The sequence below is a fragment of the Coregonus clupeaformis genome, chromosome 21, assembly GCF_020615455.1.
Source record: "Coregonus clupeaformis isolate EN_2021a chromosome 21, ASM2061545v1, whole genome shotgun sequence".
Lineage (NCBI taxonomy): Eukaryota > Metazoa > Chordata > Actinopteri > Salmoniformes > Salmonidae > Coregonus > Coregonus clupeaformis.
The window spans coordinates 48,585,387-48,612,886 of NC_059212.1; the positions used below are offsets into that span (position 1 = coordinate 48,585,387).

A 27,500-nucleotide genomic window follows, 5' to 3' on the forward strand; every position below is an offset into this window, starting at 1 on the left:
TTAGTGTGGTAGACAACACTGAGACCAGTGAAATCCGAGGAGGAAGAGTGGGAGTGGTTTCGTGGCTGTTTGGAACCAACTGCAGGTCAGCGAGTGAAATGCTTGAAAGAAGAGGAAGTGGAGGACGAGGAGGAAGAGGAGGTTGGATCGTAGCTGTTTAGTCTGAAACACCTGCTGGGCAATGGGGACTTGAGGTGGAGGTGATTCTCCTGGGTTAGTGGAAGATGCGGAAAGGGATAAAGAGAGGGTGGGGGGGGGGGAGTGTGTACTCACTGGACTGGGCAGTACGTGCCTCTATGGGCTGTGTGTAGACCCCCAGGCCGAACTCGGAGCGGGCTGCCAGGGAGAAGCGGTACAGGGTGTCGGGCTTCAGACCCTCCACGGCGTATGACCCCACAGGGTTAAAGGTCACGTGGATCTGATAAAAGGGAGAGAACATCTTTTTGGATTAAACCCCTCTGGTAAATCTAATACACAAGCATTACTAATCTCCCGTAAACATCAAAGATTAACAAGTCTGAGTTTAAGAGTTTTGTGCGTTAGGACTCAGCCCTCAACAGCTTGTTTTATTCTAACCTGTGGTATATATAAACTGATACTGCAGTTGGTTATTTGTAGTATCACCCAATATCTGAGACACAGTAAAACACCAAAAATAACACTCCAATGACTCCCAGAATAAACTGGGTCTGCTACAGTATGTATATATACTGTTGAATATTAACACTGAGAGAAGAAGAACACTTTCAAATGGTCCACATTTGTTGAGAGGTTAAATTGCTTTCTTTGCCTATTGATTGAACAGAAGACAGAAGATAGGAGCAGCCAGCCACTATTATAGCTGATGGCTGAGAACCAGACAGACAGGGATAATTGTTGTGGCTCTTTATTCACTCCTTCCACGGAGGAGAGGAAATGAGAGGAGAGGAGGAAGGTGTATCTCTACAACCGCATTGCATAGCTGTATTCCCTGACACGTAACCGTTCAGAAAAATGACATCGTTAAAAAAAAAAAAAACCCTGGTGAGGAGAAACATTTATCTGTCTGCAGAGTAACAGAGGAGCCTGCAACAGTTAATTGTGTGTGTGTGTGTGTGTGTGTGTGTGTGTGTGTGTGTGTGTGTGTGTGTGTGTGGGGGAGACAGACAGATTCGGAGACAGAGAGACAGAGGACGACTACACGGTCCAGGCTATTTCACTGTCTTTCCTACCTTGTTGTCAGAGTTACCCTCCCAGTACTGTAGTTCGTACTTGGTGATGGAATCCTGGACAGGCCACAGCCAGGTCAACATGATACGTGTATCCAACTCTGCCTCCGCCTCGAAGCTGGAGGGCTGGGCAGGAACTGGAGGGACAAGTGGGTGTTTGGACACAGGGACAGAGAGGTACAGGTGAGTGTTTGGACATAGGGACAGAGAGGTACAGGTGAGTGTTTGGACACAGGGACAGAGAGGTACAGTTGAGTGTTTGGACACAGGGACAGAGCAGGACAGAGGGACAGGTGAGTGTTTGGACATAGGGACAGAGCAGGACAGAGGGACAGGTGAGTGTTTGGACACAGGGACAGAGCAGGACAGAGGGACAGGTGAGTGTTTGGACACAGGGACAGAGCAGGACAGAGGGACAGGTGAGTGTTTGGACACAGGGACAGAGCAGGACAGGGGGACAGGTGAGTGTTGTGTAGAGAGGTAAAGATACAGCTCTCCACACCACAAGCAGTCTGACCTTTCAGAGGGTTAGCTGTGAATCCTCATCATAAGTCTGACCTTTCAGAGGGTTAGCTGTGAATCCTCATTATAAATCTGACCTTTCAGAGGGTTAGCTGTGAATCCTCATTATAAATCTGACCTTTCAGAGGGTTAGCTGTGAATCCTCATTATAAATCTGACCTTTCAGAGGGTTAGCTGTGAATCCTCATCATAAGTCTGACCTTTCAGTGGCTTGGCTGTGAATCCTCATTATAAATCTGACCTTTCAGATGGTTAGCTTTGAAACTCATTATAAATCTGACCTTTCAGAGGGTTAGCTGTGAAGGACTCATAATAAGTCTGACCTTTCAGAGGGTTAGCTGTGAATCCTCATAATAAGTCTGACCTTTCAGAGGGTTAGCTGTGAAGGACTCATTATAAATCTGACCTTTCAGAGGGTTAGCTGTGAAGGACTCATAATAAGTCTGACCTTTCAGAGGGTTAGCTGTGAAGGACTCATAATAAGTCTGACCTTTCAGAGGGTTAGCTGTGAAAGACTCATACTAAGTCTGACCTTTCAGAGGGTTAGCTGTGAAGGACTCATAATAAGTCTGACCTTTCAGAGGGTTAGCTGTGAAGGACTCATACTAAGTCTGACCTTTCAGAGGGTTAGCTGTGAAGGACTCATTATAAATCTGACCTTTCAGAGGGTTAGCTGTGAAGGACTCATTATAAATCTGACCTATCAGAGGGTTAGCTGTGAAGGACTCATAATAAGTCTGACCTTTCAGAGGGTTAGCTGTGAAGGACTCATTATAAATCTGACCTTTCAGAGGGTTAGCTGTGAAGGACTCATTATAAATCTGACCTTTCAGAGGGTTAGCTGTGAAGGACTCATAATAAGTCTGACCTTTCAGAGGGTTAGCTGTGAAGGACTCATCATAACATACTGTACACTCCACCCTAACATACACTCCATTTACATTTTAGTCATTTAGCAGACGCTCTTATCCAGAGCGACTTATAGTTAGTGAGTGCATACATTTTCATACTGCCCCCCCCCCCCCGGGAAACGAACCCACAACCCTGGCGTTGCAAGCGCCACGCTCTACCAACTGAGCTACACAGGGCCTTAACATACACTCCACTCTAACATACACACTCCCTCTCTCTCTCACCTCCCTGCTGAGTCTTGACCTGCAGTATTTCCGAGGGGGGTCCGTCCCCTACAGAGGTGAACCCCAGCACCCTGAGGCTGTAGGTGATGTCAGTGGTCAGCCCTGAGATGGTGGTCAGTCGGCTGTCGTCAGTGTTGTGTTTCTGCCACCCACTCAGAGGGGCGTTCATGTCTGAGTTGTAGTACACACGGTACCTGGTGACAGTTACAAAGAAATCATTACATTCAACAGTCGAAAAAGAACTGTACCTATTGAGACGTTTTATTAAAATATAACCTTTTTAAAGATATGATAATATAAGACAATATAGTACTTTATTAATCTCCCAAAGGCTTTTAAATAGTGTCTGTATTTCTTAATTATTTGTATATTTGTTTGATTGTTGTAGATATTATTTAGTTAGAAAATAACTGTTATATTATACCTTATACTGTATACAGTGCCTTCAGAAAGTATTCACACCCTTGACTTTTTCCACATTGTTGTTGTGTTATAGCCTGAATTTAAAATTGATTAAATTGAGATTTTGTGTCACTGGCCTACACACAATACCCCATAATGTCAGAGTGGAATTATGTTTGTAGACATTTGTACAAATTAATAAAAAATGAAAAGCTGAAATGTCTTCGGTCAATATGTATTCAACCCCTTTGTTATGGCAAGCCTAAATAAGTTCAGGAGTAAAAAATGTGCTTAACAAGTCACATAATTAGTTGCATGGATTCATTCCGTGAGCGATAATAGTGTTTAAGATGATTTAAAAAAAAAATATTACTCTCATCTCTGTACACATACAATTATCTGTAAGGTCCCTCAGTCGAACAGTGAATTTCAAACACAGATTCAACCACAAAGACCAGGGAGGTTTTCAATGCCTTGCAAAGAAGGGCTCCTATTGGTAGATGGGTAAAAAAGTAAAAAGCAGACATTGAATATCCCTTTGAGCATGGTGAAGTTATTAATTACACTTTGTCACTACAAAGACACAGGCTTCATTCCTAACTCAGATGCCGAAGAGGAAGGAAACCGCTCAGGGATTTCACCATGAGTCCTATGGTGACTTTAAAACAGTTACAGAGTTTAATGACTGTGATAAGAGAAAACTGAGGATGGATCAACAACATTGTAGTTACTCCACAATACTAACCTAAATGACAGAGTGAAAAGAAGGAAGTCTGTAAAGAAGAAAAAATATTCCTAAACATGCACCAGCTTGCAACAAGGCACTAAAGTAATACTGCAAAAAATGTGGCAAAGCAATTCAGTTTTTGTCCTGAATACAAAGTGTTATGTTCGGGGCAAATCCAATACAACACATTACTGAGTACCACTAAGTGTTTAAGGATAAAAAATGAACTGAATAGAGCTAAGCACAGGCACCTGGTTCAGTCTGCTTTTCACCATACCCTGGGAGATGAATTCACCATTCAGCAGGACAATAACCTAAAACACAAGGCCAAATCTACACTGGAGTTGCTTACCAAGAAGCCGGTGACTGTTCCTGAGTGGGCGAGTTAAAGTTTTGTCTGAAATCTGCTTGAAAATCTACGGCAAGACCTGAAAACGGTTGTCTAGCAACGACCGACAAACCCATTTGACAGAGCTTGAAGAATTTTGAAAAGAATAAATGGGCAAATGTTGCAGCATCCAGGTGTGGAAAGCTCTTCGAGACTGACCCAGAAAGACTCACAGCTGTAATCGCTGCCAAAGGAGATTCTAACATGTATTGACTCAGGTGTGTGAATACTTATGTAAATTATATATTTCTGTATTTAATTTTCAATACATTTGCAAACGTTTCTAATAACATGTTTTGACTCCGTCATTATGGGGTATTGTGTGTAGATGGGATGCGAGAAAAACAAAATCAGTCCAATCCACTTTGAATTCAGGCTGGAACACAACAACACGTGGAATAGGTCAAGGGGGTATGAATACTTTCTGAACATCTATCATTAAGCCTTCATAAGACATAGGCTGCACCCCAAATGGCACATATGACTCTGGTCAAAAGTAGTTCACTATATATACAGGGAGGGAAAAAAGTATTTGATCCCCTGCTGATTTTGTACGTTTGGCCACTGACAAAGAAATGATCAGTCTGTAATTTTAATGGTAGGTTTATTTGAACAGTGAGAGACAGAATGACAACAAAAAAATCCAGAAAAATGCATGTCAAAAATGTTATAAATTGATTTGCATTTTAATGAGGGAAATAAGTATTTGACCCCCTCTCAATCAGAAAGATTTCTGGCTCCCAGGTGTCTTTTTATACAGGTAACGAGCTGAGATTATGAGCACACTCTTAAAGGGAGTGCTCCTAATCTCAGCTTGTTACCTGTATAAAAGACACCTGTCCACAGAAACAATCAATCAATCAGATTCCAAACTCTCCACCATGGCCAAGACCAAAGAGCTCTCCAAGGATGTCAGGGATAAGATTGTAGACCTACACAAGGCTGGAATGGGCTACAAGACCATCGCCAAGCAGCTTGGTGAGAAGGTGACAACAGTTGATGCGATTATTCGCAAATGGAAAAAACACAAAAGACCTGTCGATCTCCCATCGGCCTGGGGCTCCATGCAAGATCTCACCTCGTGGAGTTGCAATGATCATGAGAACGGTGAGGAATCAGCCCAGAACTACACGGGAGGATCTTGTCAATGATCTCAAGGCAGCTGGGACCATAGTCACAAAGAAAACAATTGGTAACACACTACGCCGTGAAGGACTGAAATCCTGCAGCGCCCGCAAGGTCCCCCTGCTCAAGAAAGCACATATACAGGGCCGTCTGAAGTTTGCCAATGAACATCTGAATGATTCAGAGGAGAACTGGATGAAAGTGTTGTGGTCAGATGAGACCAAAATTGAGGGATTTGGCATCAACTCAACTCGCCGTGTTTGGAGGAGGAGGAATGCTACCTATGACCCCAAGAACACCATCCTCACCGTCAAACATGGAGGTGGAAACATTATGCTTTGGGGGTGTTTTTCTGCTAAGACAACAGGACAACTTTACCGCATCAAAGGGACGATGGACGGGGCCATGTACCGTCAAGTCTTGGGTGAGAACCTCCTTCCCTCAGCCAGGGCATTGAAAATGGGTTGTGGATGGGTATTCCAGCATGACAATGACCCAAATCACACGGCCAAGGCAATAAAGGAGTGGCTCAAGAAGAAGCACATTAAGGTCCTGGAGTGGCCTAGCCAGTCTCCAGACCTTAATCCCATAGAAAATCTGTGGAGGGAGCTGAAGGTTCGAGTTGCCAAACGTCAGCCTCGAAACCTTAATGACTTGGAGAAGATCTGCAAAGAGGAGTGGAACAAAATCCCTCCTGAGATGTGTGCAAACCTGGTGGCCAACTACAAGAAACGTCTGACCTCTGTGATTGCCAACAAGGGTTTTGCCACCAAGTACTAAGTCATGTTTTGCAGAGGGGTCAAATACTTATTTCCCTCATTAAAATGCAAATCAATTTATAACATTTTTGACATGCATTTTTCTGGATTTTTTTGTTGTTATTCTGTCTCTCACTGTTCAAATAAACCTACCATTAAAATGATAGACTGATCATGTCTTTGTCAGTGGGCAAACGTACAAAATCAATAGGGGATCAAATATTTTTTCCCCTCACTGTATATATAGGGATTAGCATTTGGGACGCATTCATATTCACATGCTATGAAGTGTCTAGGAATCCTTCATTAAGCCTACATAAGACATATTCCTTTCTCGTCTTACCCTCTGATCTGTCCGTTAGGTTCCTCGGGTGGTTCCCATTGGACCAGCATGGTGGAGGCAGACAGCATGCGGACCTGGACAGCCAGTGGGGGTGAAGAGGGAGCCTGCTCCCCCGTACGGGTCTCTACCGGGTCAGAGGGCGGCCCACGCCCAATGTTGTTCACCGCCATCACGCGGAACTCGTACTCTGAGTAGGGGCTGAGCCCGCCGATGCTGTAACGGGTGGTAGCTACTCCGTCCACCTGCAATATCATAATATGGTTATTTAGTGAACACTTCCATCCAAAGCTACTTACAGAACTAATCAACGTTGCTGTTTCTACTTTAGCACCATGTTTAGGGTTGCAAAATCCCGGTTGGAGGTTTCCCAGAATCAGGAAGGGAAAAAGCAGGACATCTGGAGTCCTCGAACCAGGATTTCTGAAAAACCTGGGAATTTGGGGGAAAGTGACCGGGGATTCTGCAACCCTAACCATGTTGTAACCCAGTGAAGCATTGGAACCTACCTCTTGGAAGCCCGTGTAGGTGGTTTTAGGCCTGTACTGAATCATGTAGAAGGACACAGGTTCAGGGTTCCCAGAGTCCCAGGTGAGAGTCACACTGGTGGCTGTGGTCTCAGTCACTATGAGAGAGGTTGGGGGCTTGGGGAGGGCTGGAGGAAGAGAGATGGAGAAACAGAGAGAGAGAGAGAGAGAGAGAGAGAGAGAGAGAGAGAGAGAGAGAGAGAGAGTGAGAGAGTGAGAGAGAGAGAGAGAAAATGACAGACAACAACAAAGAAAAAGAGTCAGTCTATCTATTACGATGTTAACAGAGTCCAGCAGCACAGCTCCTGACTATATAAATGACCCTGACGTTCTCTGAGTCCCGAATGGCACCCTATACCCTATATAATACCCTATGGGCCCCACCCTATACCCTATATAATACCCTATGGGCCCCACCCTATACCCTATATAATACCCTATGGGCCCCACCCTATACCCTATATAATACCCTATGGGCCCCACCCTATACCCTATATAATACCCTATGGGCCCCACCCTATACCCTATATAATACCCTATGGGCCCCACCCTATACCCTATATAATACCCTATGGGCCCCACCCTATACCCTATATAATACCCTATGGGCCCCACCCCTATACCCTATATAATACCCTATGGGCCCCACCCTATACCCTATATAATACCCTATGGGCCCCACCCTATACCCTATATAATACCCTATGGGCCCCACCCTATACCCTATATAATACCCTATGGGCCCCACCCTATACCCTATATAATACCCTATGGGCCCTGGCAGGGACTGAGAGGGATGGTCAGGTCACACATGAAGACCAGGGTTTCCGTTCTGAAAATGTGTGACTGGACATTTGACCAGCAGCATTTTAATTGACCGGACATTTGAGAAATGTACCAGACCCATATGCATTGGGTGCGTAACGTGATTAACTCAATCACTGTTTTTTCAAAGAAAAGATGATGAAATATTGAAATATTGCGATATGCCTGGCTGGGCCTCTCCACTTTTCACTGACAGTCGCAACTCAACAATCATCTATTTGGTATTTGCTGAGCGCGCTGTCCAAATTGTTCGGGCTGCCTTTCCTTCCAACTGTAGGCAATGCGATTTAAAACAATTCACAAATCATTTTTTTTGTTTTGAAGGCTAAGGGGAAGCTAACGATCCTCTGTGGCCAAATCATGCTCTAGTAGCCTCTATTTTGAATGACTTCATTTATTTCTGTATAGACAGGAGTAGGCTAATTAGGATCTATCATGTTGACAATTTAATTCAATTTACTTAGGGAAATTCTGTTGAGACAGTCCTCTGTAGCTCAATTGGTAGAGCACGGCGCTTGTAACGCCAGGGTAGTGGGTTTGATCCCCGGGACCACCCATACGTAAAAATGTACGCGCACATGACTGTAAGTCGCTTTGGATAAAAGCGTCTGCTAAATGGCGTATTATTATAATATTATTAAATAGCCCAAACAGACTCTGGGATAGCTGTAGGACAGATCCCATATCCATACAACCAGTAGGTCTAGGCTCTGGGATAGCTGTAGGACAGATCCCATATCCATTCAACCAGCAGGTCTAGGCTCTGGGATAGCTGTAGGACAGATCCCATATCCATTCAACCAGCAGGTCTAGGCTCTGGGATAGCTATAGGACAGATCCCATATCCATACAACCAGTAGGTCTAGGCTCTGGGATAGCTGTAGGACAGATCCCATATCCATACAACCAGCAGGTCTAGGCTCTGGGATAGCTGTAGGACAGATCCCATATCCATTCAACCAGCAGGTCTAGGCTCTGGGATAGCTATAGGACAGATCCCATATCCATTCAACCAGCAGGTCTAGGCTCTGGGATAGCTGTAGGACAGATCCCATATCCATACAACCAGCAGGTCTAGGCTCTGGGATAGCTATAGGACAGATCCCATATCCATTCAACCAGCAGGTCTAGGCTCTGGGATAGCTGTAGGACAGATCCCATATCCATACAACCAGCAGGTCTAGGCTCTGGGATAGCTATAGGACAGATCCCATATCCATTCAACCAGCAGGTCTAGGCTACATAAAAAAAAAAAAAGGTTCTTATTCTCTGGTGCCATTTTTTTATTCTTCGGCTTTTCTATAAAAATAAAATATATGGCCAAAAGCCGGCTATTACCGGCTAACGGAAACCCTGACAGACACACAGACACACAGACACACAGACACACCCACAGCCCAGTCCGGACGTATGTTCCCGACCAGACACACAGACACACCCACAGCCCAGTCCGGACGTATGTTCCCGACCAGACACACCCACAGCCCAGTCCGGACGTATGTTCCCGACCAGACACACAGACACACCCACAGCCCAGTCCGGACGTATGTTCCCGACCAGACACACAGACACACCCACAGCCCAGTCCGGACGTATGTTCCCGACCAGACACACAGACACACCCACAGCCCAGTCCGGACGTATGTTCCCGACCAGACACACAGACACACCCACAGCCCAGTCCGGACGTATGTTCCCGACCAGACACACCCACAGCCCAGTCCGGACGTATGTTCCCGACCAGACACACAGACACGCCCACAGCCCAGTCCGGACGTATGTTCCCGACCAGACACACAGACACGCCCACAGCCCAGTCCGGACGTATGTTCCCGACCAGACACACAGACACGCCCACAGCCCAGTCCGGACGTATGTTCCCGACCAGACACACAGACACGCCCACAGCCCAGTCCGGACGTATGTTCCCGACCAGACACACAGACACGCCCACAGCCCAGTCCGGACGTATGTTCCCGACCAGACACACAGACACACCCACAGCCCAGTCCGGACGTATGTTCCCGACCAGACACACCCACAGCCCAGTCCGGACGTATGTTCCCGACCAGACACACCCACAGCCCAGTCCGGACGTATGTTCCCGACCAGACACACCCACAGCCCAGTCCGGACGTATGTTCCCGACCAGACACACAGACACACCCACAGCCCAGTCCGGGACGTATGTTCCCGACCAGACACACAGACACACCCACAGCCCAGTCCGGACGTATGTTCCCGACCAGACACACAGACACACCCACAGCCCAGTCCGGACGTATGTTCCCGACCAGACACACAGACACACCCACAGCCCAGTCCGGACGTATGTTCCCGACCAGACACACAGACACACCCACAGCCCAGTCCGGACGTATGTTCCCGACCAGACACACAGACACACCCACAGCCCAGTCCGGACGTATGTTCCCGACCAGACACACAGACACACCCACAGCCCAGTCCGGACGTATGTTCCCGACCAGACACACAGACACACCCACAGCCCAGTCCGGACGTATGTTCCCGACCAGACACACAGACACACCCACAGCCCAGTCCGGACGTATGTTCCCGACCAGACACACAGACACGCCCACAGCCCAGTCCGGACGTATGTTCCCGAGCAGACACACAGACACACAGACACACAGACACACCCACAGCCCAGTCCGGACGTATGTTCCCGACCAGACACACCCACAGCCCAGTCCGGACGTATGTTCCCGACCAGACACACCCACAGCCCAGTCCGGACGTATGTTCCCGACCAGACACACAGACACACCCACAGCCCAGTCCGGACGTATGTTCCCGACCAGACACACCCACAGCCCAGTCCGGACGTATGTTCCCGACCAGACACACCCATAGCCCAGTCCGGACGTATGTTCCCGACCAGACACACAGACACACCCACAGCCCAGTCCGGACGTATGTTCCCGACCAGACACACAGACACGCCCACAGCCCAGTCCGGACGTATGTTCCCGAGCAGACACACAGACACACCCACAGCCCAGTCCGGGCGTATGTTCCCGACCAGACACACAGACACACCCACAGCCCAGTCCGGACGTATGTTCCCGACCAGACACACAGACACACCCACAGCCCAGTCCGGGCGTATGTTCCCGAAGCAGACACACAGACACACCCACAGCCCAGTCCGGACGTATGTTCCCGACCAGACACACAGACACACCCCACAGCCCAGTCCGGACGTATGTTCCCGACCAGACACACAGACACACCCACAGCCCAGTCCGGACGTATGTTCCCGACCAGACACACAGACACACCCACAGCCCAGTCCGGACGTATGTTCCCGACCAGACACACAGACACACCCACAGCCCAGTCCGGACGTATGTTCCCGACCAGACACACAGACACACCCACAGCCCAGTCCGGACGTATGTTCCCGACCAGACACACAGACACACCCACAGCCCAGTCCGGACGTATGTTCCCGACCAGACACACAGACACACCCACAGCCCAGTCCGGGCGTATGTTCCCGACCAGACACACAGACACACCCACAGCCCAGTCCGGACGTATGTTCCCGACCAGACACACAGACACACCCACAGCCCAGTCCGGACGTATGTTCCCGACCAGACACACAGACACACCCACAGCCCAGTCCGGACGTATGTTCCCGACCAGACACACAGACACACCCACAGCCCAGTCCGGACGTATGTTCCCGACCAGACACACAGACACACCCACAGCCCAGTCCGGACGTATGTTCCCGACCAGACACACAGACACACCCACAGCCCAGTCCGGACGTATGTTCCCGACCAGACACACAGACACACCCACAGCCCAGTCCGGACGTATGTTCCCGACCAGACACACAGACACACCCACAGCCCAGTCCGGACGTATGTTCCCGACCAGACACACAGACACACCCACAGCCCAGTCCGGACGTATGTTCCCGACCAGACACACAGACACACCCCACAGCCCAGTCCGGACGTATGTTCCCGACCAGACACACAGACACACCCACAGCCCAGTCCGGACGTATGTTCCCGACCAGACACACAGACACACCCACAGCCCAGTCCGGACGTATGTTCCCGACCAGACACACAGACACACCCACAGCCCAGTCCGGACGTATGTTCCCGACCAGACACACAGACACACCCACAGCCCAGTCCGGACGTATGTTCCCGACCAGACACACAGACACACCCACAGCCCAGTCCGGACGTATGTTCCCGACCAGACACACAGACACGCCACCAGAATATTGTGGAGCTCAGAAAGCCTCTTATTTTTCACCAGCCCCAATACCCACAACTACTGTGGGTCCTTCCCTTAAATACCTCACAATCAACAGACCGTGTGTGTGTGTGTGTGTGTGTGTATGTGTGTGTGTGTGTGTGTGTGTGTGTGTGTGTGTGTGTGTGTGTGTGTGTGTGTGTGTGTGTCCACACGTTTGTGCATAACTTCATGGGGTAAGCTAAGTTGATCCTCTACCAAATCTAAAGTGAGTCAAACATTTTACAATGATGTTTACAATGTCTTTCACTCTCTTATGGCTTTCAGGCCAAATTTCAGTTAGTCAGGTGGAATTGCAGGCAGTTTATGGTGTGTGTGTTTGTGTGTGTGAACCCAGGAAAATTTGCCCTGATAGCCATTTCATCAGATCACAGGTGCATCAAACATGTTGCAGCAACACTGACTTTATGGTGGAAACTTAAGAGACAGCTAGGAAGCTGTTTGATCGACTCAAACTCATAACAATCTGCCATAATGAGTCACACTGCTTGGCTTGTCATCAACCAGACTTCCCAGTCATCACAACTTGTAGTGTACGTGAGAGAACACAGTGGCTGTATCCCAGGGCCTATATGGGCTCTGGTCAAAAGTAGCACACTATGTTGGGATTAGGGTGCGATTTGGGATACAGCTTGTCATGTACGTGATAACACACAGTCCCGTCCCAGAGCAGATTACTCATCATGAGATCATTATAGGGTGAGTCCCAAAAGGCACCCTATTCCCTATATAGTGCACTACTACCAGGGCACATAGGGAATAGGGTTCCATTTGGGACTCAAACACTGTGTCCTCCACTCACCTAGCCAGCATGTTGTCTTGATTCAAACACACACACACACACACACACACACACACACACACACACACACACACACTGCCTGACTAACTAAAATATGTCCTGAAAGCCAAAAGAGAGTGCAATACACACACACACGCGCAGCGTGACCTTTGACCCCTCACCTTTGATGGAGACCTGAGCGGTAGCCTCGATCATGCCCAGTGATGATATGGCCACGCAGGTGTAGTTGGCTGACTCCTTGACCATGGTCACCTCCAGAACATTCCGACCAATGGGCATCTCATCCTCCTAAATAAGAAGAATCCTAAAGGTCCATTATCTAGCTTTGTGTCTGACCTGACATATTTCAGATAGAAATGCAAGTAATAGATCTTCAGCATTAGCATTGAAAGCGAGTCTGATAAGCGGTAAATCCGTTCTATGCACTTTATTTCTATGCTTCCCCTCCTTTAAACTTAATTCAACACAATTCATACAGAGACTGCATCTCAAGGTGCTGTAGTAATAAATCCAGAATAAAACAGATACAAAAATAAATAAACACGGTAAAGAAAAGTTTCAGCAAAACAGTAACAGTGAAAGTAAAGACCTTGGTGAGTTCAATTTCTCCCATTATCCACTTGACATAGGGCATGGGCGATCCCACAGCAACACACGTCAGGTTGACACTGCCCCCAGGCATCACCTCATGGTTGGTAGGTGGGATGGAGAACCGCGGAGGGACACGACGTACTGAAGAGGAGAGGAGAGGAGAGGAGAGGAGAGAGGAGAATGTTAAGATGGGATCTCAAGAGGTGGAGTGGTGGAGGAGATCAGGGACATATTCTGTTCTGTGAGGAGAGGAGAGAGAGTGTGTTACAACAAGATGTGGAGATGTGGAGGCGATATAAATGTGTGGCCTTCACTTCTGTGTTGAGAGGAGAGGAGAAGGGGTGAGTGAGAGGAGAGGAGAGGAGAGGAGAGGAGAGGAGAGGAGAGGAGAGAGAGGAGAGGAGAGGAGAGGAGAGGAGAGGAGAGGAGAGGAGAAGGGGTGAGTGAGAGGAGAGGAGAAGGGGTGAGTGAGAGGAGAGGAGAGGAGAAGGGGTGAGTGAGAGGAGAGGAGAAGGGGGTGAGTGAGAGGAGAGGAGAGGAGAAGGGGTGAGTGAGAGGAGAGGAGAAGGGGTGAGTGAGAGGAGAGGAGAGGAGAAGGGGTGAGTGAGAGGAGAGGAGAAGGGGGTGAGTGAGAGGAGAGGAGAGGAGAGGAGAAGGGGTGAGTGAGAGGAGAGGAGAAGGGGTGAGTGAGAGGAGAGGAGAGGAGAAGGGGTGAGTGAGAGGAGAGGAGAAGGGGTGAGTGAGAGGAGAGGAGAGGAGAAGGGGGTGAGTGAGAGGAGAGGAGAAGGGGTGAGTGAGAGGAGAGGAGAGGAGAAGGGGTGAGTGAGAGGAGAGGAGAGGAGAAGGGGTGAGTGAGAGGAGAGGAGAAGGGGTGAGTGAGAGGAGAGGAGAGGAGAAGGGGTGAGTGAGAGGAGAGGAGAAGGGGTGAGTGAGAGGAGAGGAGAGGAGAAGGGGTGAGTGAGAGGAGAGGAGAAGGGGTGAGTGAGAGGAGAGGAGAGGAGAAGGGGTGAGTGAGAGGAGAGGAGAGGAGAAGGGGTGAGTGAGAGAGGAGAGGAGAGGAGAGGAGAAGGGGTGAGTGAGAGGAGAGGAGAGGAGAGGAGAGGAGAAGGGGTGAGAGGAGAGGAGAGGAGAGGGGGGTGAGTGAGAGGAGAGGAGAAGGGGGTGAGTGAGAGGAGAGGAGAGGAGAAGGGGTGAGTGAGAGGAGAGGAGAGGAGAAGGGGTGAGTGAGAGGAGAGGAGAGGAGAGGAGAGGAGAAGGGGTGAGTGAGAGGAGAGGAGAAGGGGTGAGTGTGGGTGTCAGGGGACAGGGAGAGTTCTGTGTGGAATAAACCGTGACTTTGACATCACCACGCTTGAAAAGAGGAGCAGGAATTGAGATGAGAGTATCCTCATTAAGATGAGATGAGAGTATCTAAATAAAGATGATCTTAAATAAGACATCTCTGTCCCCCCCACCCCCCCAGTAATAAAACAATAAAGTTAAAATGCAAATAAACCTTGCCTTTCCCTTCTGGCACTGACATTGTTGATAAACATGTAATTACTATGACTGTGATATGTGGTTGTCTCACCTGAAGGAACGAACTGTAAGCCTCTCTGGATAAGAGCATCTGCTAAATGACTAACGTGTAAAATGTCAAATGTAATGAATCTAATGTGTACGGCTGATCACTTTTCGACCACGATCCAACAGGTGAGAAGCATAACCAATAAAGAAACAGCATCTTCTTGTGATTCTAGTGATTTGGAGTTGTTCCGAGTTACGCAGCACTCAGACAACATTTGTTAGTAAAACTTTGCAATATAAACCTTTTGTTTTGCTCCTTATTAAAAAGGGGGAATGCATTTAAATATGCCACTTTGATTTGAATAACACTCTACTAGACTAGATCTATATCTGTTCCCCTTTGACAGTGTGTCAAACGGCGCTGAGAGCGGAGAGAGAGAGTTACGTCATTCTGAGACTCTTTGAGACCCTGTGGAGATGCATTGTTTGACTTTCTCTCTCTCTCTCCCCCTCTTTCTCTCTCTCTCTCCCTCTTTCTCTCTCTCTCCCCCTCTTTCTCTCTCTCTCCCTCTCTTTGTGAGGCTCTGATGTGCAGATAAGCTGACATTAAAAAGGGGTTCCCATGGAGACAGAGAGCGCCTGTTGACGTGGTCGCTAGGGAATAGAAGCTACTATCTACACACACACACACACACACACACACACATACACAGACACACACACACACACACACACACACACAAGAGCGAGCTTGAATGCAGCAGTAGTGAATAGCTAACTGCCAGAGAATAAACAGAACAGAACCATTTACATATGAACTGTTGTTTTCTGTATAAATAAAGCTTTATCCAAGTCAACGTTTATATCTAAGAGAAATAGCAGCTAGCGCTATTCATTCTCTGTCACGTATTTTGTACGTGTGACTTTTAGTCGACACAAATAGCAGAGCTGAAAGTATCTCATATGTGACAGGGAAGAGAGGCAAGTTGGCAGCTAAATGTTGACAGGCCTGAGTTTGAGAGAGAAAAGGCAGTTGTGACATTAGCACAGCCTTGCTGTGGGCTGCCACGCTGCAGATTACACACTATAAAACTAGAACTGTTTTAACCGTGTATAACCCACACTCATGGACAATAAACTATCAACATTATATACTGTTCTATCCTGTTAACTATATGTATAACTAATGACTACCCTGACTACCAGCCTATACCAGTTATACTGTATAACTAACGACTACCCTGACTACCAGCCTATACCAGTTATACTGTATAACTAACGACTACCCTAACTACCAGCCTATACCAGTTATACTGTATAACTAACGACTACCCTAACTACCAGCCTATACCAGTTATACTGTATAACTAACGACTACCCTGACTACCAGCCTATACCAGTTATACTGTATAACTAACGACTACCCTGACTACCAGCCTATACCAGTTATACTGTATAACTAACGACTACCCTGACTACCAGCCTATACCAGTTATACTGTATAACTAACGCCTACCCTGACTACCAGCCTATACCAGTTATAATGTATAACTAACGACTCACCCTAACTACCAGCCTATACCAGTTATACTGTATAACTAACGACTACCCTAACTACCAGCCTATACCAGTTATAATGTATAACTAATGACTACCCTAACTACCAGCCTATACCAGTTATACTGTATAACTAACGACTACCCTGACTACCAGCCTATACCAGTTATACTGTATAACTAACACTACCCTGACTACCAGCCTATACCAGTTATACTGTATAACTAACGACTACCCTGACTACCAGCCTATACCAGTTATACTGTATAACCAACGCACTACCCTGACTACCAGCCTATACCAGTTATACTGTATAACTAACGACTACCCTGACTACCAGCCTATACCAGTTATACTGTATAACTAACGACTACCCTGACTACCAGCCTATACCAGTTATACTGTATAACTAACGACTACCCTGACTACCAGCCTATACCAGTTATACTGTATAACTAACGACTGCCTGACTACCAGCCTATACCAGTTATACTGTATAACTAACGACTACCCTGACTACCAGCCTATACCAGTTATACTGTATAACTAACGACTACCCTAACTACCAGCCTATACCAGTTATACTGTATAACTAACGACTACCCTGACTACCAGCCTATACCAGTTATACTGTATAACTAACGACTACCCTAACTACCAGCCTATACCAGTTATACTGTATAACTAACGACTACCCTAACTACCAGCCTATACCAGTTATACTGTATAACTAACGACTACCCTGACTACCAGCCTATACCAGTTATACTGTATAACTAACGACTACCCTGACTACCAGCCTATACCAGTTATACTGTATAACTAACGACTACCCTGACTACCAGCCTATACCAGTTATACTGTATAACTAACGACTACCCTGACTACCAGCCTATACCAGTTATACTGTATAACTAACGACTACCCTAACTACCAGCCTATACCAGTTATACTGTATAACTAACGACTACCCTGACTACCAGCCTATACCAGTTATACTGTATAACTAACGACTACCCTGACTACCAGCCTATACCAGTTATACTGTATAACTAACGACTACCCTAACTACCAGCCTATACCAGTTATAATGTATAACTAACGACTGCCCTGACTACCAGCCTATACCAGTTATACTGTATAACTAACGCACTACCCTGACTACCAGCCTATACCAGTTATACTGTATAACTAACGACTACCCTGACTACCAGCCTATACCAGTTATACTGTATAACTAACGACTACCCTGACTACCAGCCTATACCAGTTATACTGTATAACTAACGACTACCCTGACTACCAGCCTATACCAGTTATAATGTATAACTAACGACTACCCTAACTACCAGCCTATACCAGTTATACTGTATAACTAACGACTACCCTAACTACCAGCCTATACCAGTTATACTGTATAACTAACGACTACCCTAACTACCAGCCTATACCAGTTATACTGTATAACTAATGACTACCCTAACTACCAGCCTATACCAGTTATACTGTATAACTAACGACTACCCTGACTACCAGCCTATACCAGTTATACTGTATAACTAACGACTACCCTAACTACCAGCCTATACCAGTTATACTGTATAACTAACGACTACCCTGACTACCAGCCTATACCAGTTATAATGTATAACTAACGACTACCCTAACTACCAGCCTATACCAGTTATACTGTATAACTAACGACTACCCTAACTACCAGCCTATACCAGTTATACTGTATAACTAACGACTACCCTAACTACCAGCCTATACCAGTTATACTGTATAACTAACGACTACCCTAACTACCAGCCTATACCAGTTATACTGTATAACTAATGACTATCCTGACTACCAGCCTATACCAGTTATAATGTATAACTAACGACTACCCTAACTACCAGCCTATACCAGTTATACTGTATAACTAACGACTACCCTGACTACCAGCCTATACCAGTTATAATGTATAACTAACGACTACCCTGACTACCAGCCTATACCAGTTATACTGTATAACTAACGACTACCCTGACTACCAGCCTATACCAGTTATACTGTATAACTAACCACTACCCTGACTACCAGCCTATACCAGTTATACTGTATAACTAACGACCACCCTAACTACCAGCCTATACCAGTTATACTGTATAACTAACTACTACCCTAACTACCAGCCTATACCAGTTATACTGTATAACTAACGACTACCCTAACTACCAGCCTATACCAGTTATACTGTATAACTAACGACTACCCTGACTACCAGCCTATACCAGTTATACTGTATAACTAACGACTACCCTAACTACCAGCCTATACCAGTTATACTGTATAACTAATGACTACCCTGACTACCAGCCTATACCAGTTATACTGTATAACTAACGACTACCCTGACTACCAGCCTATACCAGTTATAATGTATAACTAACGACTACCCTGACTACCAGCCTATACCAGTTATAATGTATAACTAATGACTACCCTAACTACCAGCCTATACCAGTTATACTGTATAACTAACGACTACCCTGACTACCAGCCTATACCAGTTATACTGTATAACTAACGACTACCCTGACTACCAGCCTATACCAGTTATACTGTATAACTAACGACTACCCTAACTACCAGCCTATACCAGTTATACTGTATAACTAATGACTACCCTGACTACCAGCCTATACCAGTTATACTGTATAACTAACGACTACCCTGACTACCAGCCTATACCAGTTATACTGTATAACTAACGACTACCCTGACTACCAGCCTATTCCAGTTACGGATTTAAACTGCTTGTTTTCCCTAATGCGCTTCTTTACTGTCCACACACACCGTGCGTCTCCCTGTCTCCCCAGGAGAATACTACCCCTGCTCCAGTCACCATGGAGATGGATCAAATGTGACTTTTATTTGTTTCTCTTCTTCTCTGTATATTAATACTAACTGGTCTGTATATTAATACTAACTGGTCAGTCTGTATATTAATACTAACTGGTCTGTATATTAATACTAACTGGTCAGTCTGTATATTAATACTAACTGGTCAGTCTGTATATTAATACTAACTGGTCTGTATATTAATACTAACTGGTCTGTATATTAATACTAATTGGTCAGTCTGTATAGTAATACTAACTGGTCTGTATATTAATACTAACTGGTCTGTATATTCATATTAATTGGTATGTATATTAATACTAATGGGTCAGTCTGTATATTAATACTAACTGGTCTGTATATTAATACTAACTGGTCTGTATATTAATACTAACTGGTCTGTATATTAATACTAACTGGTCTGTCTATATATTAATACTAATACTAATGGCAAGAGTGTGCAAAGCTGTCATCAAGGCAAACGGTGGCTATTTGACGAATCTCAAATATAAAAATATATTTTGATTCGTTTAACACTTTTTCGGTTACTACATGATTCCATATGTGTTATTTCATAGTTTTTGATATCTTCACAACTATTCTACAATGTAGAAAATAGTAAAAAATAATTTTAAAAAACCTTGAATGAGCAGGTGTGTCCAAACTTTTGACTGGTACTGTATGTCTGGATGCAACCACTACCACGTCCCCTCCTCCTCTTCCTCCCTCCCCGTCTCCCTGCCTCCTCTTCCTCCCTCCCCGTCTCCCTGCCTGCTCTTCCTCCCTCCCCGTCTCCCTGCCACGTCCCCTCCTCCTCTTCCTCCCTCCCCGTCTCCCTGCCACGTCCCCTCCTCCTCTTCCTCCCTCCCCGTCCCCTCCTCCTCTTCCTCCCTCCCCGTCTCCCTGCCTGCTAGCGAGCTGTTAGAGAGCTATAAACACACCAGTCATGACACTGTGCCTGAGGAAACTCAGGATAGCAGAAACCCGCTCCTTCAATCAATATCTGAACAGAACAAGCTGGCTGCCTGCTGGAAAGTCTATCTGCAGGGTAACATGGGGATTCTGTTAAGACAGACAATAACTCTGTACCACGCTGAGGGCCGATCATAGATACCTCCAAAATGGCACCCTGTTCCCTATACAGTGCATTCTGAAAGTATTCAGACCCCTTCATTTTGTCCACATTTTGTTACGTTACAGCCTTTTTCTAAAATTGATTAAATAAATTTTTGTCCTCATCAATTTACACAGAATACCCCATAATGACAAAGCGAAAACAGGTTTGTAGGCATTTCTGCACATTTATTACAAATGAAAAACGGAAATGCCTTATTTACACAAGTATTCAGACCCTTTGCTATGAGACTCGAAATTGAGCTCAGGTGCATCCTGTTTCCATTGATCATCCTTGAGATGTTTCTACAACTTGATTGGAGTCCACCTGTGGTAAATTAAATTGATTGGACATGATTTGGAAAGGCACACACCTGTCTATATAAGGTCCCAAAGTTGACAGTGCATGTCAGAGCAAAAACTAAGCCATGAGGTAGAAGAAATTGTCAGGGAGGTGACCAAGAACCCGATGGTCACTCTGACAGAGCTCCAGAGTTCCTCTGTGGAGATGGGAGAACCTTCCAGAAGGACAACCATCTCTGCAGCACTCCACCAATCAGGACGTTATGGTAAAGTGGCCAGACGGAAGCCACTCCTCAGTAAAAGGCACATGACAGCTCGCTTGGAGTTTGCCAAAAGGCACCTAAAGAACTCTCAGACCATGATAAACAAGATTCTCTGGTCTGATGAAACCAAGATTTAAATCTTTGGCCTGAATGCCAAGCATCACGTCTGGAGGAAACCTGGCACCATCCTTACGGTGAAGCACGGTGGTGGCAGCATCATATGCTGTGGGGATGTTTTTCAGCGGCAGGGACTGGGAGACTAGTCAGGATCAAGGGAAATATGAACGGAGCAAAGATCCTTGATGAAAACCTGCTCCAGAGCACTCAGGACCTCAGACTGGGGGGACAATGTAATCCATTTTAGAATAAGGCTGTAACGTAACAAAATGTGGAAAAAGTCAAGGGGTCTGAATACTTTCCCAGTGCTCTGATCAAAAGTAGTGCACTATGTAGAGAACAGTGTGCCATTTGGGATGCAATCCCAAATTTGTTGAGGCAATGCCCCTGAAACCTAAACGACGCCTTCACTAGCTGATAAATGGTGTCAGTTGAAGTCCTATTCAATTCAAAGACCAAGTCAATCGATTCCTGTTTTTTTAAAATCATTTGAGTGAGTCACGGCTGAGATACAATTAAAAACCAGTCGGATATTTATTCTCAATGTCTGACAAGGAGCTGATTGAGGAGAAATAGTTAGTTATACAAGGAGAAACATTGAAGTGGATCTTTTGAGTCCCTTTTGAGATACACATATAAATCAGAATAAATTAATGTCTGACAAAGAACTGATTGAAACTATAGCTATAGGGATAGGGCGATATGGCCTAAAAATCTAATTTTCACATTTATGGGCGATTCACAATATATATCTCAATTTTCTTTTAAAAGTTTTCTCTAAATAAGCTTTGTTATACAATTAAAGGTCAAATATACTACATTTCAAACAGTCAGCAATAATCTAATGAATTCAGGGCTTGTGAAATTATACCCAGGCTAACTATAAGCCTTCCACAACCATAAGACCCACTAATAATTTAATTATTTTATCAAAATAGTTGTACCTGATTTTTTTGCAATAGTTACCGATCTGGCTTTCGGGTCTGTCTACACAAATGCCCTTTTTAATAATGCACATTCACTAATAATGTAGCAGGCATGATAGAAAATGAACACAGGTCTCATAAACAATCTCTCAAGCACAAGCCCACGTCCTAGTGAGTAGCCAGCTGATCTTTATATTTCAAGTTTAGCCAACATGGATCTAGGTATAACTTCACAAGCTTTGAACTCAGCTAACGAGGCAAAACAGTTGAATTGTTATGAACACACCCTTCTGTCCGTCTCCAGCTATTTGAACAGCATGCTAGCCTGTCCACTTTGTTCAGATGTTGAAATCAGGTGGCCTACCTTATTTCTCAGAATGAGATCGAGTTGCCAATTCCTTATATAATTGTTTTATGCTCATTGCACTTTTATAAAACACAGACTAAACAGCTAGTGTAACAATCTTTATTGACTAAAATGCTGCTAGCAATACTTTGTACCGTAATGCGCGCGTGACAAACTGAGCGTACATTTTCCAGAATGAATGTTCATTGGTACATCCGTTTTAGTAGTGTCTACTCGGAATTTGAGGAGTTAAAACATAAACGGTGTATGGTTCAAAAGGTCAACTTCTCCTCTATTACAGTAAAATAATGTCTCCATGTGTTTCGGTGTCCATATGACCGATTCTGTTGGACCCAAACCTCAAATGCAAATAGCGAGTTGAACCCGCTTGTCAGAGAGGAAGAAGTGATCTCTCATCTTCGTTGTTGTGAGCGGTAGGGGGGAGGGGCCTGGGAGAAAGAGGGGAAGTGAGAGGTTTCACTCTCGCCCAAAATCTGTCCAAAAAATATGCCCAATGCGTTTTTATATGCATTTAATTTGGACCTAAGCTTGTCGCCTGCCTTCCCAACTAGGGCGGAGACATGAGCATCTGGTCATTATATCCAGATCTCTGGTGTAAATGGGAAGGTGCACACAGCACAGAAGGAGCGAAGGAGACGAGACCAAAAAGACAACATGAGAACAAGCGGACATGAACGCTCATGAAAGCGGAAAAATACACAACAAAAACTCAATTCTGCGATACAGGCATTTGGAATATCGTGCAAAAAACATACATTCAAATTAATCAAATTAATTTGATATATCGCCAAGCACTATATAGGGCCTTGTACCCCAGTCTCTGTTGAACACGGGGGTCCATGTGATGTCGATGTGGTAGACAGGACTGTGTCTGTCTCTAACATGAGGTCCATGTGATGTCGATGTGGTAGACAGGACTGTGTCTCTAACATGAGGTCCATGTGATGTCGATGTGGTAGACAGGACTGTGTCTCTAACATGAGGTCCATGTGATGTGGTAGACAGGACTGTGTCTCTAACATGAGGTCCATGTGATGTCGATGTGGTAGACAGGACTGTGTCTCTAACATGAGGTCCATGTGATGTGGTAGACAGGACTGTGTCTCTAACATAAGGTCCATGTGATGTGGTAGACAGGACTGTGTCTCTAACATAAGGTCCATGTGATGTGGTAGACAGGACTGTGTCACTAACATGAGAGTTGAGTTTCTGTTTTTCCTCTATAACAATATCCTCTTCTCCACTCAGGATGACACTGAGAAGGATCCTTTCAGTCAGTTCTGAGATAGAACCATATACCCTATATAGAAATGGACAAACCCATCGATGACATCACATTATTCATTCTTATGTGAAGTCACAAATGGTGCATTTGTGGACGTGTAGTTGCAGGCTGCGACCAGGGGAAACGACCAGGGGAAACGACCAGGGGAAAACAACTGCCCCCACTCATTGAGTAACTTAAGATGAAGGCCGACCGGGGTACTGCGGGCTGCTATTAGCAACTAAATAATAATAATAATAATAATAGTAATAATAATAATATGCCATTTAGCAGACGCTTTTATCCAAAGCGACTTACAGTCATGCGTGCATAAATTTTTTTTGTGTATGGGTGGTCCCGGGGATGAACCAAATATATTACTTATTCTGTGTTCGATTTTAAAATAATCAGCACATACATCTGGTATAATACAAGCAATGATTGGTTCCATGATTGTCTTTAAAAATATATATATATCTATTTACATGAATATTGACCACGAAGATTGCCATTTTCCCATTGACTATAACGGGGATCCTGCTTTCTGAATACAACAGCCTGCAGCACTTCAGAGCTTCAATGAGAGGGGGCAGTCGTTCTCCTCTGGTCAACACATAAAACCCGAGGGCCTTGGATCTGAACGACTGTCTGACAAAGGGGCTGATTGAGACTATAGCTACAGGGCTTTGTTTCTCCTCCATGGCTACGTCTCAAATGGCACCCTATTCCCTACATAGTGCACTACCTTTTGACCAGGGCACTATGAGGTGCCATTTGGGACACTACCCATCTATTTTTATTTATTTTTACCTTTTTACCTTTAGTTAAGAACAAATTCTTATTTACAATGACGGCCTACACCGGCCAAACCCGGACTGGCTTACCTGGTTAAATAAAGGTGAAATAAAAAGAGCGGAGGCGAGGGGTAGTAAATGAATACCTGTATTAGCTATCTAGTAGTGAATTGGACATTGACTGGGTGTGGAGAGCGAGAGAGAGATCAGTGGGAGGATTCGCCGTAAAGCCGACACAGTAAACCATGTGCTATATGCTGAACAGTAGCAATGAATTACACTGAACAAGACCAGGTGGGTGCAAGCCAAGGGACAGGCAGGACAAGACCAGGTGGGTGCAAGCCAAGGGACAGGCAGGACAAGACCAGGTGGGTGCAAGCCAAGGGACAGGTAGGACAAGACCAGGTGGGTGCAAGCCAAGGGACAGGCAGGACAAGACCAGGTGGGTGCAAGCCAAGGGACAGGCAGAACAAGACCAGGTGGGTGCAAGCCAAGGGACAGGTAGAACAAGACCAGGTGGGTGCAAGCCAAGAGACAGGCAGGACAAGACCAGGTGGGTGCAAGCCAAGGGACAGGCAGGACAAGACCAGGTGGGTGCAAGCCAAGGGACAGGCAGAACAAGACCAGGTGGGTGCAAGCCAAGAGACAGGCAGGACAAGACCAGGTGGGTGCAAGCCAAGGGACAGGCAGGACAAGACCAGGTGGGTGCAAGCCAAGAGACAGGCAGGAGAGGAAGACAAGGACAGGTAGACAGAGACAGGTTGACAGAGACAGGTTGACAAGGACAGGTTGAGAGAGACAGGTTGACAGGGTCAGGTTGACATAGACAGGTAGACAAGGACAAGTTGACAGACATGTTGACAACGACAGGTTGACAGAGACATGTTGACAACGACAGGTTTACAGAGACAGGTTAACAAGGACAGGTTGACAGAGACAGGTTGACAACGACAGGTTGACAGGGAAGGGTTGACAGACAAAGGTAGACAAAGACAGGTTGACAGAGACAGGTTGACAACGACAGGTTGACAAGGACAGGTTGACAGAGACAGGTTGACAGAGACAGGTTGACAAGAACAGGTTGACAGAGTCAGGTTGACAAGGACAGGTTGACAGAGACAGGTTGACAGGAACAGGTTGACAGGAACATGTTGACAGAGACAGGTTGACAGAGACAGGTTGACAATGCAGGTTGACAGAGTCAGGTTGACAAGGACAGGTTAACAAGGACAGGTTGACAAGGACAGGTTGACAGAGACAGGTTGACAATGCAGGTTGACAGAGACAGGTTGACAAGGACAGGTTGACAGAGACAGGTTGACAGGAACAGGTTGACAGAGACAGGTTGACAATGACAGGTTGACAGAGACAGGTTGACAAAGACAGGTTAACAAGGACAGGTTAACAAGGACCGGTTGAGAAGGACAGGTTGACAGAGTCAGGTTGACAAGGACAGGTTGACAGAGACAGTTTGACAGAGACAGGTTGACAGGAACAGGTTGACGGAGACAGGATGACAACGACAGGTTGACAAGGACAGGTTGACAGAGACAGGTTAACAAGGACATGTTGACAGAGTCAGGTTGACAAGGACAGGTTGACAGAGACAGGTTGACAGAGAAAGGTTGACAGAGACAGGTTAACAAGGACATGTTAACAGAGTCAGGTTGACAGAGACAGTTTGACAGAGACAGGTTGACAGGAACAGGTTGACAGAGACAGGTTGACAAGGACAGGTTAACAAGGACAGGTTAACAGAGTCAGGTTGACAAGGACAGGTTGACAGAGACAGGTTGACAGAGACAGGTTAACAGAGTCAGGTTGACAAGGACAGGTTAACAGAGTCAGGTTGACAGAGACAGGTTAACAGAGTCAGGTTGACAGAGACAGGTTGACAGGAACAGGTTGACAGAGACAGGTTGACAAGGACAGGTTGACAAGGACAGGTTAACAAGGACAGGTTAACAGAGTCAGGTTGACAAGGACAGGTTGACAGAGACAGGTTAACAGAGTCAGGTTGACAAGGACAGGTTGACAGAGACAGGTTGACAGAGACAGGTTGACAGGAACAGGTTGACAGAGACAGGTTGACAACGACAGGTTAACAAGGACAGGTTAACAGAGTCAGGTTGACAAGGACAGGTTGACAGAGACAGGTTGACAGAGACAGGTTGACAGAGACAGGTTGACAGAGACAGGTTGGGTGTTGGAGAAAGAACAACAGGCATAACTCAGGCCAGGGATGCAACCTTATAATAGGTTTAGAACAGTGAGGGCAGCAGGGAGCACGAGAACAACATAGGAGAAGCTGGAAAGGGATTGAGGTCGGAGGTCGGGGCGTGTTTCAGACTGGGTCCGGGTGGGGGTGTAACATTGATCTGAGGTTGGGGTCAGGGGGGTCAGGGGTAACAGTAGAGGGGTGAGAAGTGAAATGGAACCAACCTTCCCGCTGATCTGTGAGTTAGTGGAATGATACGTTGTGATGGAGGAGGAATGCAGTGAATGGAGAAAAGACAGGAGAGGATGATAACATACAGTAGTGAAACAAACAGGTGTCTATGAGCTTCCCCATACACAGTACAATGCAATGGAAGAAACTGGACAGAAACAGACAGGTGTCTATGAGCTTCCCCATACACAGTACAATGCAATGGAAGTAACTGGACAGAAACAGACAGGTGTCTATGAGCTTCCCCATACACAGTACAATGCAATGGAAGTAACTGGACAGAAACAAACAGA

At 46.0% G+C, this 27,500-nt stretch overlaps 1 protein-coding gene across 3 annotated transcripts in view; it reads right to left on the reverse strand.

Moving 5' to 3' along the window:
• Nucleotides 1-27,500, reverse strand: part of LOC121535393 (receptor-type tyrosine-protein phosphatase F) — a 419,130-nt gene that overhangs the window by 135,764 nt on the left and 255,866 nt on the right. For all 3 annotated transcript variants that reach the window (XM_045205947.1, XM_045205949.1, XM_045205948.1), the window contains 7 exons: nt 13,658-13,800; nt 13,230-13,356; nt 7,116-7,261; nt 6,610-6,851; nt 2,867-3,060; nt 1,212-1,345; nt 274-418 (listed from right to left, as the gene is read on the reverse strand). In XM_045205947.1, the coding sequence (XP_045061882.1) occupies nt 274-418; nt 1,212-1,345; nt 2,867-3,060; nt 6,610-6,851; nt 7,116-7,261; nt 13,230-13,356; nt 13,658-13,800 (1,131 nt within the window). The remainder of the gene's footprint in view (nt 1-273; nt 419-1,211; nt 1,346-2,866; nt 3,061-6,609; nt 6,852-7,115; nt 7,262-13,229; nt 13,357-13,657; nt 13,801-27,500) is intronic.